The sequence below is a fragment of the Lissotriton vulgaris genome, chromosome 4_1, assembly GCF_964263255.1.
Source record: "Lissotriton vulgaris chromosome 4_1, aLisVul1.2, whole genome shotgun sequence".
NCBI lineage: Eukaryota > Metazoa > Chordata > Amphibia > Caudata > Salamandridae > Lissotriton > Lissotriton vulgaris.
The window spans coordinates 1,873,692,431-1,873,711,891 of NC_141691.1; the positions used below are offsets into that span (position 1 = coordinate 1,873,692,431).

Genomic DNA, 19,461 nt, shown 5'->3' on the forward strand with positions numbered 1-19,461 from the left:
GGATTATCAGCTTGGTAAAAGGATCATAGATACTTATCATAGTCTCTATGTTGTCTGTAAATTGGGGCAACTTAACTGTCCAGTGGTTATTCGCGATCATTGACTGTATTACTAAAGGGTTTCTATTAGATGATTGCTTAGCTGTCTTTCGTCTATTTTAAAGGCAGTGATCTTGTGCCAATTTTTCATGCTATGTATCTATCCTTGTTCTGGCACTACCTCTTTTAAATGAATGCAGAACAGTATTACCATGATTTTTAATGTTAGCCCTGCCGCTGAATGCTCTTAAGTCATGCTCTTAAAAAGTATTAATTCTACTTAGTGCAGTGGCGAGTGATATTGTGAATAACGAAATAGGTCTGTTACTGTTCCCACTGTGTCCCTAATCCCTTCACTTGGATTGTTAGTAACTCAAAAGCAATAACTCTATTTTAATAACACCTTGAGTAGCATTCTGCGGGGCTACAATAACCTGTCTTCAACATTCATCTTTGGTGCATTTAACCAAGTTCACCCGTGTCCCCTGGGGGTGGGAAAGCACACCTTGTAGAGCTACGCCAAAGTCATGCCTTACCCAACACCTCTAATTGTGAGTGGGGTTTAGAAACATTGCAGGTATGCGGAAGGTAGGCAGGGATACAAAGTACAAACTCTTCATGGATGAATGTGTGTGATAAAAAGGCCCTCTGATCCAGCTGCCCAGGCATCTTCGTTAACCTCTATGGGCGCCCAACCATACGTTGGGAGGGTGTGAGTATATGATATTTTTCATTCCTTCCATCACAAGATCAGTTAGAGAAATAAGTGAATGACCCCTATCATTATTTTCCATTTCCTTCATACCCCACTTCACGGATGTGGGCACAAGGATGGCAGACACGTTTTTTACTTTATACTTAAGGAGATAATATCCCGATATATGAATATTCTGTAGTAGGACCCGCTGACTTTTCTACCATTGTTAATGTATAAATGTTCTTTGAATTTTGCACTGTATATAGCTATTGCACCATCTCATTTTATGCATGAATATGTAAAGTAATAGCACATGTACTTTGAGACATTCATGAAAACAAAAGAAAAATGAAATAAGTATAAAGTCAAAAAACTTGCCTTTAATGAATCGTTTAAATTGAATATTGATTATTTTTCAATGTATTGCTGTTTTGATTTGCTTGATTGGCCCACAAAATAGAATGGTTATAAAGAGTATAGTTCATTAGTTGAGCACCAAGGGTGGTAAGTAACTCTCCCACCTTTTTGAAAGGAACCTCCTGAATCAATAGTCATAGAGGCATCTAGTTATAGCTATTGTTTAATGGATTCCAGCCTCTAAGTTCCTTAATAGAATCAATCCCGGTATTTTTATAAATCTTTTTTTTTGGGTCACCCAAGTTTTTTGGGGACTGATACTAATGGCTTTTCACACTGGGTCACGGCTAACTAGTCCTTAGTGCATGGGCTCCTACTCCAAGGCTTGCTGAAATTCGTTACACTTCTGATTAACTAAGTTAACTCACCAGTAAGTCCCTAGCATTTGTACAAGAGTGTACCTAGGGCCTGTAAGTTAACTGTCTCTAGTGGAATGTAGCACATATTGTGCTACCACAAGTGTGACAATGCAAAGGATGTCTTCAGGCCTGCCCCTACAGACAGGGAGTGTAATTTTAAAACTGACAATACGACCTGGCAATGTACATCATTTGACAGGCCTAACTCTTCCTCTTTTGTACTGATAAGTCACTCCTAAGATAGACCCTGAATACTCCTAGGGCAGGGTGCATGCTATTCAAACTTCATAGATGCGCTGAGGAGCGAAACAACCTTTACATCGCGGTCATTAGACCGCAATGCCTTTACAACGCAATGCCATTACTACGCAAGCCATTACATCGACTTGCAGTAGATGGCGCTCTAACATAAGGAACAGTATAATTTACTATTCCAACACCTTCCCTACTGTTGCAAAGGCTGGAGTTGGAATAGTAAATTATACAATCCTAATGTTACATGGTCATCTACTGCAAGTCGATGTAATGACTTGCATAGTAATGGTATCGCGCTGTAACAACGCAGTCGTTGTAACAACCGCGTTGTTACGGAACGCAATGTATTTGCATGCGTTGTAGTGTTGGTATTGAAATTGTTATTGCCCCTTGCCCATGCTTATTACTGTGTTATGTTAGCATTCATGGCAACATTTTATTAGTGGTCACCATTTTGCTCTGTGATTGAAACTAAGATTCTGTCCTCTCAGCTAGAAAACTGCTGTGATGCATTTTCTCTCCAAGGTTGGGCCTCGCTGTTCTGATGAATACATTGTTAGTACTTCTACATCCCTTCCCCATGAGACAGAAGCTTCCTCCCCTGACTCTGTTGTGAAGGAGGCAGACAGAATGACCTTGGTACACAGATAGTGTGTGTCTGGTCTCAGACTTCTAGCTCATCTCTGTGTGCCCCTTTGTTCTACGCTGCTCTCTGTGGAAAGTTACTAGGTGGGTGTGACTTTTGCTCATGCTGAAATGTATAATTGTCACCTTTAAGCTTGTGAAAGGCATTGCCTCAACGGTCTTCTCATGAGGCTGGTCAGACCGGGCTCCACAGCTGTGTATTATTAATAAATATCTTTGGTTTGTATTCTCTACTATCTGACCGACTCTTCATTGTTTGGAAGGCAAAGAGATGGTCATCAGTGACCCGAGTGACGGAGGGGGACTTAGCAGGTATGGTGGGTAGTAGGGGGGGGGGTGCGCAAGAAACGGCGCCGCTGACATGCAGGCTGGTGCACAACATGTGATTACGGCAAGAGTGTACTAGGAGTGGAGGCACACGCGCATGGTCAGGGGGTGAGGAGAGACAGTAGGAAAGAAAAGGGGGACGAATAACAAAAAAGGGAGGGGAAGGCGGGCCTCGGGAATGGGAGTGGGGGGACGATTTGTACTGTATCCTGGTAACAATGCCGCATTTCGATGTTCTTGTTTTCTTGCAAATGTTTTGAGTGCAATTGAGTTACACATGTAAGACTTGTCTCTACAGGCAGAAATGGGACGCACTAACTTTTGTATGCTACAGGCATGCCTGAGCGCCCAGGACTCAATTGCATGTTATTCTGGAGTGACTTTGTAGCGCCTTACTGGCATGCTGCGTTGCCAGCGAATTGGCTGATAGGCGCAGTTGAAGAATTGTCTAGAAGACGATGGTGCACCCAATGTAATGTTGAAATATATAAAATGCCAATAAATAGATTTGACAAAAAAAAAATCAGTGACCCGAGTGACCTGCTTTCGGGCCACTTCCTTCAGTAGCATGCTATATTCCACTGAGGATCGCTCCAGGTGAAACAACGTACGACTAATTGGCATCCCTAAAGTTACAGAGGGGAATGCACCACAACTGGTGGCAGACTGTTTGGAGCACTAGAGGAAATCCTAGATGCCCTCTGAGCGTCTGTTCTCCTGGTTTACAATAGAAACCTCCTCCTGGTGCCTCGCCCCGAACGATAATTGCTTGCATCATTAATTACAGGGATAGGGACGCTATCTTGAGGGAGGCTCCATCACAGGTGGCACTCAAATGTAGGGAACACCAAAGTGCTCCTTTTCCCCAACTACACTCGTGAGGTACAGCAGCAATGCAGCTCTTACACAGAGGTCAAGCAAAAGCTCAGGGTCATGCGACAATACTGCCTGCTGTTTCCAGCTAAGCACCATGTCACCCAGGCCAATAAATCCCATTTTTCTGGCTTAGTGAATACCAGCCCTTTCTTGGCCCTCCTGCATCCTCAGCACTTCGAGCACCCTCTGCTGGCCCGCAGGATTGATTGCTGTTGTCTAAACCACAATCACTCTTGTCGGAGAAGGAGAAAGATCAATCCAAGTCATTGTGTCGATCTTCCCAGATGTGTAAGTTGTTGCAGCGTTTACTGGCTTCAGACACTGCCTCCGGGGGGAAAGGAGGCCGGATGTAGACTATCCTACAGTCCCCACCTCATCATCTCCGGCAGCTCCTCATACTGACTCTGATCTTTCCTGCAGTCCTACGATTTGACTGGAACTGGGTCTCTGGCAGGTGCATTATTTTGACTCCTTCTAACTATCTTATTTATTGTCTTGGAGTGCCCTCTGATTATCTGTCCAACTGTTTGCTCATTTTCCTTGCAGACGTTCCACCAAATTAACTGGCAGGTAATGACTCCTCCTTTATTAAGTTGGGGTTCTTCCCTTTAATGTTTCTCTACTGTTGCACGAGTTGTTTTCATAATGCCTCTTTTTTTCAGAATGACAGATGCTTCTGGGGTAGAAGTGTGGGGTGGCGGAGTTTGGGGGAAATGTATTCATATGTTGCTGTGGTTTCAGCTTAATAGTACGTATTACATGTATGCTAATTTTTCTTTTTTGGGCTTCGACACACATGTTTCTGACAATCTTGACTGAGTTCTTCCAGTCACGGCTCCCTGTGGTGCCTTACTGGCACACTCCCTACTCAGCTGCACGCCCCTTCTTTACACTGCCCAACGCACGTGCTCATAGTCTTCCCTCATCGCCAAAACTTTCTGAGTGCTGTCTTGGAATGTAAATGTAATGTCTCCTAGACAGTGTGAAACCTGCTGCAGTGCTCACGTTTGCCCGCCCCCACCTTCCCGAGGTACTCTTACTCCAGGAAACTCATCTTAGAGAAAAACGCAGCCCGTTCCTAGCACGTAAGGTATATGATAGAGTCTTTCATGCGGGATACTACCGTGGGTCCAGAGGGGTTGCTTGCTATCCTGTTGCAGCATTCCTTCCCTTTTACAGTCTTCTATGAAACATGTGACTTACACAGCCACTTCATTGCCCTGACAGGAACATTAAAAGGACAGGTGATCACTTTTGTATGCATTTATGTGCCTACTGCATTTCTCAACACCTTTCCCCAGGACCTCTCAAGACTCCTTTACCATTGAGGAAGTTAGAGATGCATTGTCTGGCCTGATGCCGGGAAAACCACAGGGCCAGATGGTTTCCCTATGGAATACTATACTGCATTCCAGGTGACACTACTCCCCCATCTATTTGCTCTTTAGAAAGAAGTGTGTCACACAGGCACCGTCCCTTCGTAACTGGACAAATCCACTATAGTGGTGATCCCCAAGACAAAACCTCCCTCCACCTCCTCTTCGGACTATCGCCGATATTACTCCTCAACGGTGAGGTTAAACTTGTTTCCACTATGCGGGCAACCCAATTCAATCACATCCTTGCTACTTTGATTCACCCGGATCAATGCTGCTTTATGCAAACCTGTAGCACTAGGCACTGTCTCTGGTGGCTTTATGTGGCCCAAGCTCATCATCATCGATTGCAACATGACCTTACCGTACTTTTTATTGATTTCCAAAAAGGCTTTTAATACAGTGGACTTCAGTTAGTGCTGACATGGGCCAGCATCTAAACACAATGTTGTTGCATGGTTTATCTGGTGGATCATGGTGAGGGAGGAGTCGAGTATGATTGATCTGTCAGGTCATAGTGAGGAAGTAGTCAAGTACGGACTACTGCCTGAGTCAAAATTAACATGTTCTTTCTACAATTTTTTTCTGTTGAGTGTGGGACTTGACAGGGCTGCCCCGTATCTCCTCAACTGTTCGGGCTCACCATTGAGCCATTGGCTCACCTAATCCGTATGGATGCTCAGCTTCAGGGATGGTGGTGGAGTACATACCAGAAGGATCGCATAGCTTTGTATGTGGATGGTGTCCTTTTTGTATCTTGCGGATCCCACCACGAGCGGCCCTCACTGTCTTCATTTATTGCGATGTTTTGAGGAGTCCTTCGGTCTGAAGATGAAGATGAACCCCTCTAAATCCGTACTGATTCCTTTGACCTCCTCCAGAGACTGCTTTGACTGGCAGACAAGCATGCCTTTACATCGGCTCCGTTTCATGGACCCTTAACCTAAAACCCTTAGTCCGAAGGGCCAAAACAGACCTCACTAAACACTGATGATTGTCCCGTAGTTCTTGTATATCTTTCAGAATTTGCTACTCCACCTGCCACAGATGTGGTTTTAGACCCTGGATGGGATGGCCATAACGTTTCTGTGGCACGGGTCCCGACTCTGTATTGGCCTTGCGCACTGTCAATGAGGCCTATATGATGGTGGTCTGGAAATGACTAATATCTATCTTCTCTACCTGGCCTTTCACCTTCTTGTAATTCACAACTGATTTAATGGGAAACGGTCTCTCCCTGCCTATCACCTGGAGCTGTCCCTGTTAGGCTCTGTTCTATGGCTCTCCAATCCGCACCTCCTTGCGTCCAGTGATCAGGCTGGTATTCTTGACCTGGAGAGCAGTGCATCAACATGTGCAATCGGATGCCAAACTTACAGAACAGACACCACTCTGGCATTTGACTTGGTTGAGGGAAGTGGCAGCGCTTCAAGGCTTTAAAACATGTGACCTTATTGGTACCACCCAACTTGGAGATATCTTATCTTCAGACCAACTAAACCCTTGCATACACCCAATTCTATAGATGCCTTCAACTTCGACATGCTCTCCATACTAATGTCCCAGTGCCCAAAACTTTGCCAGAGTTAAGTCTCCTCGAGGCCAAACTCCTCATGGAAATACTTGGCCATAGCGGGACCTCTCAGATTTATTGCACCCTGGTGATCATTTCACCAAGTATGTTACATCATCTCAGATACGAGTGGAAGGATCGGCTGGGTCCCATGGAAAATATCGATTAGAGAGACGCAATGATGGACCCTGAGAACTTACTGTCTCCAGTCAACTATGGCTGGTCCAAACCTATTATCTCTATTTGGCCTATCTTTCCCCGACACTTATGCACAGGGTGGGCCTTCGATCTAGTCCTGTCTGTCCCAGATGTGGGGTAGATCCAGCAGATTTCTATCACATGGTACGGTCCTGCTCTCTGGTAGCGAACTATTGGACCAAGGTGATACAACACCTAATGGAAGTTCTTGGTTGGAGGGTTCTACTCTCCCCCTGCTGAAACTGCTTGATGCGTTTGAAGGGTCTGAAGGTACGAGAGCTGAGCGATCATCCGTAGACATGGTTCTCTTGGATGCTAAGCATAACATTGCTACTAAATGGATGTCCTCTACCCCTCCCACCCAGTCGGGATGGCGGCGATGAGTTGACTGGTGCTCTCAAAAGGAGAGTGTCGTTTTTGAAGCCAGGGCCTGCCCCCGCAAACATGGGCGGGTTTGGGGAAGTGGCTAAATTTGTACGTGAATTCGAGTTCTGGTTGAGACCATTTACCACTCTGCTATACCACTTGATTGTCGATGATCTGCGCAGTCACAGTTTTTTATTATGTACTGTGCTGCTTGTGTCTCCATTGTTCAACTCTTGCCACTTTCGGTAGTTAAAATCAATAACAAAGCAAAAAATAGACCTCCCCCATTGAATAACCCAGTAAACTATTAAGCATGTACACAGTCACCCCTTGAAACAATCCATGGAACTGAAATTCTTGGAAATATGTATAATACCTGGGGTCACAAATTCTGCTAGATGCTAATATATCCATGTTAGTATCCTGCAGATTCATGGACATTATAGTATCCATCATAATCTGTATCCCCAGTATAATTAATATTTCTAGGTATTTCATTGACAGCAACCTCTCCTTACTTTTCGCAATAATTATGAAAATCTGATGAACTCTTCAAGGTAAAACGTACCCTCCCAATCACTCCAGGGGAAAATGGTCTATGCATTCATATTAAATGTTTATGAAGCACGCTTACACCAGAAGGCACCTTGGAACTGAGAGTGCAAAAATGATAACACCAGAAGCCCAGATGAACAATGCCTTCTAATCATTGACAATGGCATTTTTCAAACCATAAATTGAAGTAAACTGTATTGAACTTGAGAAAGGTTTGTGCCTGATACATCCATATAATAATATCTGTGGTAAGAAATCCCAAAATCTGTTTACTTTTTAATGCATAGTATGCTGTATTTATTTCATATCAAGATATATGTTACATAAGAACACCCCAAAGGGCTTTTTCAAGGCAAAGCGTCTTATTAGTGATAATACACCCATCACCTGGAAAATAAATCATAAATTGAACTAAGACTACCTATGAACTGTGAAGAGACTGTGGTTGAGCTTATTATACCTAGAATGGATAAATGCAACAGGCGAATTTGAATGCCTAACCTGCACTTATAAGCACGTGCATTATACAAAGCACAAATAGCTATGATTAGTAGGGGAGGAAACGAGATACCTGTGTGGGTGTCCCATGGGAAATAAGTTGCTGAAGTTGGTAATGCGCTCCTAATACACTGCTGAGAGTAGAAAAGAGGGGAACAGTGGAAATGGGAGAACCCAGCTCTAGTGGTATAAAATGTTGCATAGGAAATTATAACTATGTGCTGGAACAGTAGAATATCTAATGTTGTGCTTGCTAACATTGCAGAAATTCTGCAAAGACATTAGTAGATAATATTGTGGAAGGTGTGTCAGGTAATGGGGATGAGACTAAGGTACATGCTTGAGAGAGGAATGTAGAAATCGATGACAAGAGTAGAAAACACACTCTAGAAATAGATTGTTTTTCCAGTTATTTTCACCTGCGATACACAATGGTTGGCATGAAACTGGTTAAAGAAGGGAAGAAACTCTGGAGAATAATAGCGATAGCAACTTACTTTGATCTGATATTGTCATAAGCACACCACCGAGGGACCTGATCCCTAAAATGGATGTTGAAGTAAGACCTCGGAATAATTATTATTATTATTTTTATTTTAGAAGCTTGTAAAGCGTGCAGCTACCCCCGACGGGGGTGTCCCAGCGCTGAAGACATACAACAGCCAGAGAAGTTCAGTGACGTCCAGGGAGATAGAGAATGGGCTAGATCAGAGAGAAGAGCCAGGTCTTAAGTTTCCTACGAAACAGAGGCTCTGATGTCAGAAATCTAAGTTCCGATGGGAGTAGATTCCAAAGTCTGGAGGTGGCCACTGCAAAGGCCCTACCTCCCGTACGTACAAGACGAAATCGGGGGCAAAGCATTAAGTGAAGATAGTTAGATCTGAGATTCCGTGTTGCTTGTGAGATCTTCAGTCTGTGCCTCAAGTAAGCAGGGCCTCGTCCATTAAGAGCCCTAAAGGCAAGGGTCAGGGCTTTGAACTGAATGCGTAGTCTCACTGGGAGCCAGTGCAGTTTGGCCAAGCGAGGTGAAATGGAGTGGCGGTATGGGATGTTGCAAATCAGCCTGGCCGCTGAATTCTGCACTGTTTGCAAGCGATTAATGAGGTACGCCGGGGCTCCAACGTACAGACTATTTGCGTAGTCCAAATAGGACGTTATTAGGGCATGGACTACTGTCCTGCGTGAATCAAATGATAGGAAAGAGATGATTTTTTTCATCATTCAAAGCTTTCCAAAAAAGGACGCCGAAACTTTATTGATTTGAGTTTTGCAGGAGAGGGCTGTATCAAATTGGAAGCCCAAATTTCGGGCAGCTTGGACAGGTGCCGGGGAAGGATTGAGTTCAGCCGGCCACCAGAGGTTAGCGGAAATAGGAGATTTCTGATTAAAAAATAAGACTTCTGTCTTATCTGTGTTCAATTTTAAATTATTTAAGGACATCCAAGAGGCGATATTCACTAGGCAATGGGGAACATTAGACAGAGAACTTTCAGAGTGGTCTTTAAAAGAAAACACAAGCTGAGTATCGTCAGCATAAAAGATCACTCTGATGCCCTATGATTCCACCACCTCTGCCAAAGGCATCAGGTACACGTTGAACAAAAGTGGGCTAAGAGCAGATCCCTGCGGAACCCCCCATGTCAACGGTTTCTTGGTGGAAAAAAAGGTTCCTAGCATCACTTGCTGATTACGATCCGTCAGAAATTATTTGACCCAGGTCAGCGGGGCCTCACCAACTCCCACCTCCTGGAGACGTGTAAGCAGAATTTCATGGGAGATGGTGTCGAATGCTGCGGATAGGTCGAGGAGGACCAGCATGGCCTCCTCTCCCCTATCCACGCACTCACGAATTGACTCGGACACTTCTAGTAGAGCTGATTCAGTACTGAAGTCCGGCCTGAATCCTGACTGGGTGTCATGAAGCAGCATGTTTGATTCTAGATATTCGGACAGTTGTTCTTGTACCGCCTTCTCCAACACTTTAGCTGGCTTGGGAAGGAGTGAAATCGGTCGGTAGTTGCTAAAACACATTGGATCGACACCAGTTTTTTTTTTTTAATTGGAAGCAGCAACGCGTGTTTCCATAAGGAGGGGACAACGCCCGATTGCAGGGAGGAGTTCCAAATTTCTAGCAGTGGATTAATAACTAACGGGGCAATATCGTTCAGAATCTGTGCCGGGGCTGGGTCAAGCGGCGAACCTGATTTGCATTTTAGAAATAGAGTCAGGGCATACTCTTTGGTCAGCGGTTTAAAAGAAGTAAATACTTCGGCACAGGTGGTGTCAAGATCTGAAGTTACTACTGTGCGGTTCTGAAGAATTGTTGCCGTAATATTAGCGATTTTTTCAAAAAAGAAATCAGATAGGCCTTCACTAAGCAATTGGCTGGGAGTGACGGGGCAGGACAAGGCAGTAGGATTAGCGAACTCTTTAACAATGTTAAAGCGGGTCTTAGTGAAGTTTTTCGCACTAATGATTTTATCTGCAAAGTGCTGACTCGTGGTGTTGCGTTTGAGTTTATGAAACTCTTTGAGGGCCAGTCTATAGAGGGATTTGGCTGCCAGATCATAAGTCCGGCGCCATGAGCGCTCCAGTTTTTAGCATCTGCTTCTATTTTCCCTTAGTTCCTGAGTGAACCAGGGAGCCGAAGGTTTGGATCTTCGGGAGGTGAGGTTCTGCAAGGGTGCGACTTGCTCAATGGCAGCCGAACGATCTTTATTGAATGTGGAGACAGCTGCATTGAGATCGTCAGAGAATGAATCTGAGTTACTCATATACGTTTGCTCCAGGGCGATGCATTTTCTGCCTTGTTCTCTAATGGTAAATTCCCTCTTAAGGGGCCGGGGTAAAGACACTTCGAACGGGATCAAGAAATGATCAGACCAGGTAAGAGGTATGGAGGGGAGAATCTTAAGGTCCATCCAATTGGAGAAGATCAAATCAAGGGTATGTCCAGCAGAATGTGTAGGACCACTAATAATAATAATAATAATCATGGAAGGGAAGTTATGGGAGGACATACCAACCACTGATAAACTTAAGTAAGGAAGGCAATGTTGACACAGGAGCTATACTGTTCTATACAAATCCTGGTTACTGAAGAAAAGGCCACAAACGTATGGGCAACTTTGAACATATGTTCAAGTGGGTCTGGATAAAAAAAACTCCTATCAACGCATGGTGTAGTGCTGTAAAGTGGTACCATCTGCTATGCATTTCATTTAGCAGATGATGAACTGAAAATAATTGTAGCTGATCAGGGCACTGGGGCCTCATTGGTGGAGCAGGGGAAGTCCCACTGAAAGGTTGGCCTTTGCATTGGCGCCAAGCTTAAGTTACCCTGAACCTTTGAAAGTTGCAAATGGCACACAAGTGTACACACACAGACATACCCCATCTTAACTCAAATCATGGACACTGAGAGGGTGATTGCAAAAAGCAAAAGAGCCAAAGTACCATCATATATGGTCTGGGATTGCACTGTAAGACAATTTGAATGTACGTAAAACCATTGATTCTAGATTCTGCGTATGATTTCAGTAAATAGCAACAAAATCAAAGATCGAATATGGGTTTGGTTAGGTGAAAAACACACCAGAAAATTGCTCTTCATTTTGATTTTCGGGGTACACCCTACGTGGAGCTATGCCTTTGGCAAGCTATCTTAAAGTGGTACATTGGAGAGAGTTTTATATGGGAAGACATATTAACAAAATAATACATTGTGCAATGCAATACAAACCTCAGTACAAAAAAAAAGTAATAAGAAGGCATGGCCGAAGAATACGAGCAGCAGGAACGGGATCAGATAGTGATCCTAGAGCGCGAGCTCTCTTTCACAAATGGGAGAGAAAGAGTTAACAGTTTCTCACTCGGGTATGTAAAGAATACGGGAAAAGAATAAAGAAGATGCATTTTAAATGTAGAAGCTGAAAAAGAAGACATAAGGGGCGGAGACGAGCAGCTGTTTGAAGCCAGAAAGGCACAATGGATGAGAATTGAGCTTTATGTCAGGCAGTGACTTGAGCCTGACACATGTTTCGCTGTTGCATCTTCCTGTTCTTTCCATCTATTTAGCTTTGTAAAGTCATGAAATGTGTTCAAGAGGATAGGTGTAGTTAAGTGTCTCCACCAAGGAAGTCTCATGATATAATTATGGAAATACCCTTTACTTAAGACTGCCTAAATCCCTGGTATTCTGTCTTGAGTTTGTGTAGAATAATGTAGCCAGTCTTGTGGCTGGGAATCGAAATGTAAGTCAGAGGGTCTACACTGGCCTACCTACTCATTACATGAAGATTTTATGCTTACACTTTCTGCAATATTCTCTTTGGAGAACCCTGCAGACTTCAAGCTAGAGGCTTTGGGCCCTTTCCTTCGGAAATCTTTGCTCACCCCTTAGACTTACTTCTCAACTGAGAAATGTTTTAAGCTTATTAAAACCTGGCTGTTAACATCTTCATTTGCATAGGTTTGGGCCTCTGGGTGGCAGTTCCTCTAGCACCACAAAACCCCCATGGTGAATGTATGCTCAGCAAATATCCAACGAACACAACAAAAATACAATTTTCTCGTAACAAGTTTCTTCAGGCAACTGAAAAGAAGACTAACCGTAAGAGAGAAATGAGCATGGATTATTCAGGAGAGAAGGGGAGTCAGAGTTTTTCACAAACGGACGGGGAGAAGATTGAAGGATCAGACATATTCAGATTTTGAAAAAAAATAAAAGAGAAAGGAACAAGACCGAAGATGGGCAAGGGGAAGAGGGTTGAACAGAAAAATAGGTCAAGTGAGACCCCTTTACTGTGAGCAAGATTGCTAGTAAAAATGATGACAGTCAAGAGTGGAGAGAAAAAAGGACTGGTCACTCATTAAATTGCTTTAGGCAGAGGCAAGGCTGAGTCGGGCTGTCTGGAATTCAAACCTCTACCATCTAGAGGTTAATCACATAAATATGCAGCGTGTGTATTAAGACTTTACCTAATTATTTGAATTCCTTAAACCCTTGCTGGCCTGCAGCACTCTACAGAGAACATGTTTCTTGTAGTAGAAGCATCTTGAACATAACGTGCTCTATGCACTCGTTTACAGTTTGAGGCCTGGGGAGATGGGGGGATTGTCCCAGTCACTGATTTTTGCCCTCCAGCGGTTTTGAAAAAAGACAACACAAATTGTAACTAACTAGATCATGTACTTTTGTGAGCAGGGTAAACTGGTGTAAGTAAATCACTGGGCCGAGACTCAACATCACGAGTGAATCCTAGATGGCAGTAGGAAATGCGATTATGACTTATTTTGTACCCTGAACCTTTCTTTCAGACATGTTATTATTTTGCGATTTCTAGAGCGCCTGGTGACCCGTAGGCATCCCCGCGCTGTAAATCTGTGCAGACCAGGAGAGGGGGAGAGGGGGTGAATTATTTAGGAAACAGCAGGGTTTTGAGTTTCTTACGGAACAGAGGGTGCGAGGGTTCCAGACGTAGGCTGTGAGGGAGTGAGTTCCAACCTATGGAGGCTTTGACCGCAAAGCGACGGCCGCCAGTGCGAGCCTTCCTGAATTTTGGTACAGTGGCCAGATGTTGGGCGTAATAAACATATTACGCAAAATAGTACATTAAATTGGCATTAATAATAATCACCTGTCCTTTCTTGGATACACTGATGAAAAAGTCAATAATTGTCAAGTCGGATCCTCCTGTGGGTACTTGCTCAGGGAGGTGAAGCTGACCGCCTCCTTCTCCTTGCAGACTAGATGCTAATCCCAAGTAGGTAGATGTACCGGACTGCTCTGCATTGTAAAAAATAAAATACCAATTACGAATGATACTAAAATTCATAATATATAATAAACATGCAACACGCATTTTAAGTTTGGAGCAGTTTGGGGCTTCTACTCATACCGAACATAATTGCATCCTAGAAATTATTTGAGGGCTTTAGGGCAGCCTCTTTTGACCCATGGGCTTCTTTTGCACTAGGAGGTTTAACCGCTGGCTTGAGTCATTGACTTTTTTCTTTCCAATGTGTTTAATTATTTTTCAAAAAGCAAGAAACCATTATAAATTGACATTGTTCATGATACAGAGGAAGTAGAATAGATGTAGGGTGAGATACACTCCGGTCAACGTATACTGGCATTAACATTTTACAGCAATATTGTCCTTGGACCTGTACTTGGTGCAGGACAGCAGGCATCAACCCTCACAAATCCTGCTTGTGTCAGACAAGGCACCCCCCATTTTCCCACAGACTGCCAAGCATACTTTTAGCCCAACATATTCTCCAGAAGGGCCACAGATCTTGTCATGATTCCTCGGGCAACACTTTCCCTTATAAATATATCTTGCTGCTGCCATGCATGAGTTCAATCAATCAATCAATCAGGGGGTTGAAAGCGTGCTACTCACCTGTGAGGGTTTCAAGGCATAGGGGGGAGGGGGGTGCAGCTCTGGTTCAGGTGAAGAGTCAGGTCTTGAGGCTGTTCCTGAAGGTGTGCAGAGTAGGGGAGCGTCTGATGTTTACTGGGAGCTCGTTCCAGGCTTTGGCTGCGATGTAGGAGAAGGCTCTTCCACCCGCTCTGATTCCGCGGATGCATGGAGTTTCTGTCAGGGTGAGGTCGGCGGAGCGCAGGTTCCTTATGGGTACGTTGAAGGAGACTCTTTCGTCGAGGCATTTGGGTCCAATGTTGTGGAGGGATTTAGCGGCGTGGGTGAGTAGTTTGAAGGTTACACTCTTCTCGAAGGGGAGCCAGTGCAGGTGTTGCAGGTGTTGGGTGATGTGTTCATGTCGTGGGATGCCGAGGATGAGACTGGCCACGGTGTTTTGGATGGTTTGACATTTGCGTAGCAGGGATTTGTTGATTCCAGCGTAGAGGGCATTTCCGTAGTCCAGTCTGCTTGTTATGAGTGCATGGGTGACAGTCTTTCTGGCTGCGGGGGTATTCACTTGAAGGTCTTGCGGAGGATGCGGAGGGTGTTGAAGTAGGTGGAGGCGATGGCATTGATCTGTCAGGTCATGGTAAGGGAGGAGTCGAGTATGATGGCGAGGTTCCAAACGAGGTCCATGGGGGTGGAGGGGTGTCGAGGGCAGAATGCCAGCAGGAGTTGTCCCACACAGAGGGGGAGGGTCTGAGAACTAGGACTTTTTTTTCGAGTTGAGTTTCAGACAGCTGCTGCTCAGCCAAGCTGTGACTTCTTTCATTCCTTCTTGTAAGCTTAGTTTGGGGGTCCTTTGTGAGGGAGAGGATGAGCTGGGTTTCATCGGCATAGGATACAATAGTGAGTCCATGCTGTCTAACCATGGCGGCGAGGGGAGTCATGGGGATGTTGGGCGTGGGACTGAGCGATGATCCTTGTGGTACTCCGCAGTTGATCTCTGTGGGTTCGGAGAGGAAAAGCGGGAGTCTGATCCTTTGGGTTCTGCCGGTGAGGAAGGAGCGGAGCCAGTCAAGGATTGTTCCCTGTGTTCTGGCGTCGTTGAGTCAGGCTGCGAGGGTACGGTGAGAGACGGTGTTGAAGGCAGCAGAGAGGTCGAGTAGGATGAGGGCTACGCTGTAGCCTTGGTCAAGGAGCATGCAGATGTCTTCTGTGACGGCAAAGAGGGCGTTCTTGGTGCTGTGGTTGCTGCGGAATCTGGATTGGGAGGGGTCATTCTCTTCGATGAAATTTGTCAGCCAGGCGCTGACGATCTTCTCTGTGACTTTGGCTGTGAAAGGAAGGAGAGAGATCGGTCAGTAGTTCTTCAGGTCTGTCGGGTCTGCAAAGGGTTTCTTGAGGAGGGGCTTTACTTCTGCATGTTTCCAGACATCGGGGAAAGTGTCGGATTTGAAGGGGGCGTTGATGGAGCTGATGGTGCATCATAGCTGGGGCGCTATGGCTGCGGCGGCTCTGTGGAAGATGTGCAGAGGGCAGGGGTCCAGGCGGTGATGGTGGGCCGGCTGCCGTCGCTGGAGGGAAGGGTGGTATCTGGAGTTTGCTCACTGAAGTTGTTGTGGAGGGCTTTGATTTTCAAGTGGAAGTAGGAGCCAAGCTTGTTGCAGAGGTCTTGAAAGGGACTGACGTCTGTGGCTTCGCTGTGGGCTTGGTGAATTGCTGGATGATGTTGACGCATTCCTTTGAGTTGCTGCAGAGTTTATGCCTTTCTCTCACTTTTCCAACTCGAGGGATCTGTAGCTGACAATATCAGGCAGCATTCGGCCTCATGACAATCAAGCCTAAATTACACAGTAATTTCATATACTTGAGAGAGATGCCCACCTCCAAAGATACAGTGAAAGGAGTTTCCCATTGCTTCTCAAGAAAACGTTTATCACTTGCTCTAAGCAGCCCCTATCCCTGACCCTGAATTGCTTAAAATGGGGATAACTTTAAAGGATATGGAACGAAGCTCCCACCCATTCATGTCTCCTAAAACAGAGGGTAGAGCTAGACCTGCCAACTTTAGTCACGTGTATTCTGGAGTAATAGATTGTGAAGAATCTTAAATTGGCCCAGCCTGAACCCTGCTCAACAATTTAGTCCTTCCTCTCAGTCCGAGTCCTCCATCGTTCGAAGGTCAGCTGCCCACTTTTCCATAAACTTAGTGTAACTGGAGTACTGTTAATTATCTTTTTATATGTGTAGGATATTACCTTTTTGGATAATGGCTATGACAGGAGCTTAACTTCTATCGGGGATGTGTCCTCCAGCAGAACGTTACTTAGAACATGGACTGCTAGTGCGTGTCTAAGATGCAAGTAGTAGAAAACCTCAGACACTGACCGTTTGTATTCCTTTTTAAGATATTTGAAAAACAACAACCCAGTTTGGTCCTAGATGTCTTCTAGTTTGCATAGCCCAATAACATCCCATTTGCTAAGTTGTTTCAGCTTCCTGACGTAATGAATGTCTCACACTCTTTCTTACCAGTGTTGTTTGACTCTAGTTTTGAGACGTATATTGGTTGATAGTATTTAGCCAAGGCAATATCAACATTAACCCTAGCTGGACTGCCATCAGCCTCTATCAGTTCTCCAACCCACCTTCTGGCTTCGCCCGTCCTCGCCACCGATGCCAAAAGCTTGCCAGCCTCACCTTTCCCCTCAAATAGTATTCTCTGATTATCCAGGAAGTGAATACGTGCATTATTCCACATCAGGACTGGATAAACAGTGATGTTTGAGGGTCAATCAATGGCTCTCCTCAGGATTATTTGTTCTTAAATATTCAGCCTCTAACTTAATGAGCTCTGGCTCAGCCGGTGTGGTTTGCAGCACAAGAAATTGCCTGACCCTTAATCACTACCACGCAAGCCTCCCATAAAGTAACCTCTTTCCCTTGTTATTCCACATTATCTAGGGAGTAATTCTCAGTGACCAATTGCAACTTGTCCTCTAACTATCTATGCAGTTGTGCACTAGAGTAATGAGATAATCAGTCCTGGAGAATGTGTAATATAAATATTGCCTAACACCAGGGTGGTGTGATCTTCACATACACACCAATACTTAGGTTAAGGGAAACCTCTTCAGATGTGCATCTCTAATGAACATTCTGTTGGGCAAACTATCCTTGTCTTCTGACATCACCATGCTGAGATTCTCTCCAATCACAATGATCCCAACTGGAAATTACACTAGCAGGATGCCATCTTATGTAGCATGGATGACTGGTGTCTGGGTGGAAAGTATACAGAGCACAATATGACCCATTCTCTAGCCCATGTACCTATTAGTACCATGTACCAGCACTGGGGTCTACCCATATTTATTTAATGATATAGGGAGTAGACCTCTTCATTACAATCCAAACTCACATGAAATCAGACATGAAGTTGTATGAGCTAAGATGTTATGATCTTCCATGCCCAATACTCAATAGTCTGTGCCTCTCAGATGCATTTCTTGTAGAATACTACATCTGGTCCATATCTTTTTAACCTTTTCAGTTGACTGAATATGATTGTAAAAAACCCAGAAATTCACTGAAAAAACAAAGTTTAAAGTAATATTATAGTAGGATATGGCAATAAAATCTTGCCTTACAGTAAAAGAAAAACAGAAATTCACAGATAAAAAATCAAAGGTTAAAGTGATGTTATAGTTGGGCGTTGACATAATAGAAAAACGAATGTTTACAAACTAAATAAAAACACTGAAATTCACCAGTGATAGTTTACTGAGCTAACTATATAATGTACGCCTTAATTATGCACTGGTTATAACTCCAAGTATTACATCACTCATGAAATGTTAAATGGCATTTTACAGGCTCCACTGATGATGATATTGCCCTAGAATAAGTTGAAAAGAAAGAGAAAGCCACCCACAACTCTAGTTGTTGACACTGGCCGACAACCTATGGAAAATCATGCTTATTCAGAACTGCAAAAAGTACAACACTAGAAGATGACTTGCTTATGTCGAACTTTTAACAGGTGATCCGCAAACTGATGCATCGAAATAAGAAACTGAACTGTAGCAGCGGATGACTCCGCGAAAGCGGACAGAGACTGGAGTGCCCTGACTTTAAAGGTCTGACATCTCTTCACCAAAAGAATGGAGGACTAAACTAGCAAAAAAATGTGCATTCTTGATGGAGCATAATTACCTCAGTACGAAGGGCGTTTGGGAGTTACAGAAAAGTTATTAAAGGTAACAGATTAACCACAGATTAGGCACTCATTCCACAAAGTATTCAAAAACAAAATTCGATACCTGTAACTTTCTTTTAGAACATTCATCGGACCAATGACCGTGCGGCCTAGTTTGACTCAGGGTTTATCTGGAACTGGAACGTCTTCAAAGGAACTTGGAATAGTCACTTAAGAATTAGCTTCTCTAAGTACACTACCCAACACACTAATTTCAGTAATACGTGCTGAAAAGAGTTGCGTGGGCTCATTCCTTTCCCTATCTTTACTACATTTAGGCAGTCCTTTGTTGAAAAATTCTACCTCTTCTACCAGCACTTTCTCATTCATTAAAACAGTTTTGTACTCACTTTCTGTAATTCAATCATACACACGCACACACACACATATACAAATTACGCCAACCGTACTGAAAATCCTCCTCTTTCGTATCCTCAAGTGACCCTGATTTATTCTAGGGTAAGCGGGACAATCAATCCGCAAAAAGGTTTTTTATGCTTGGAATATAGTCAAGATGGTATTAAAACTCTTGCAGTCTATATTGCCATATGGCAATCCTGGATGTTGCTTTTATCCCATCTTTAATAGTGGACAAATTTACTATAGGACTTGTGTCAAACAAGGGTTCCCTGTATGAACAAATGAAGATGTA

The 19,461-nt window shown here is 44.1% G+C and overlaps 1 protein-coding gene across 1 annotated transcript in view; it reads right to left on the bottom strand.

Annotated features, from left to right (window-relative positions):
- LOC147724659 (uncharacterized) overlaps positions 1–19,461 on the bottom strand; it is a 1,014,146-nt gene that overhangs the window by 864,410 nt on the left and 130,275 nt on the right. The window contains exon 3 of the mRNA XM_086918077.1: positions 13,820–13,968. Within this exon, the coding sequence (XP_086774203.1) occupies positions 13,820–13,968 (149 nt within the window). The remainder of the gene's footprint in view (positions 1–13,819; positions 13,969–19,461) is intronic.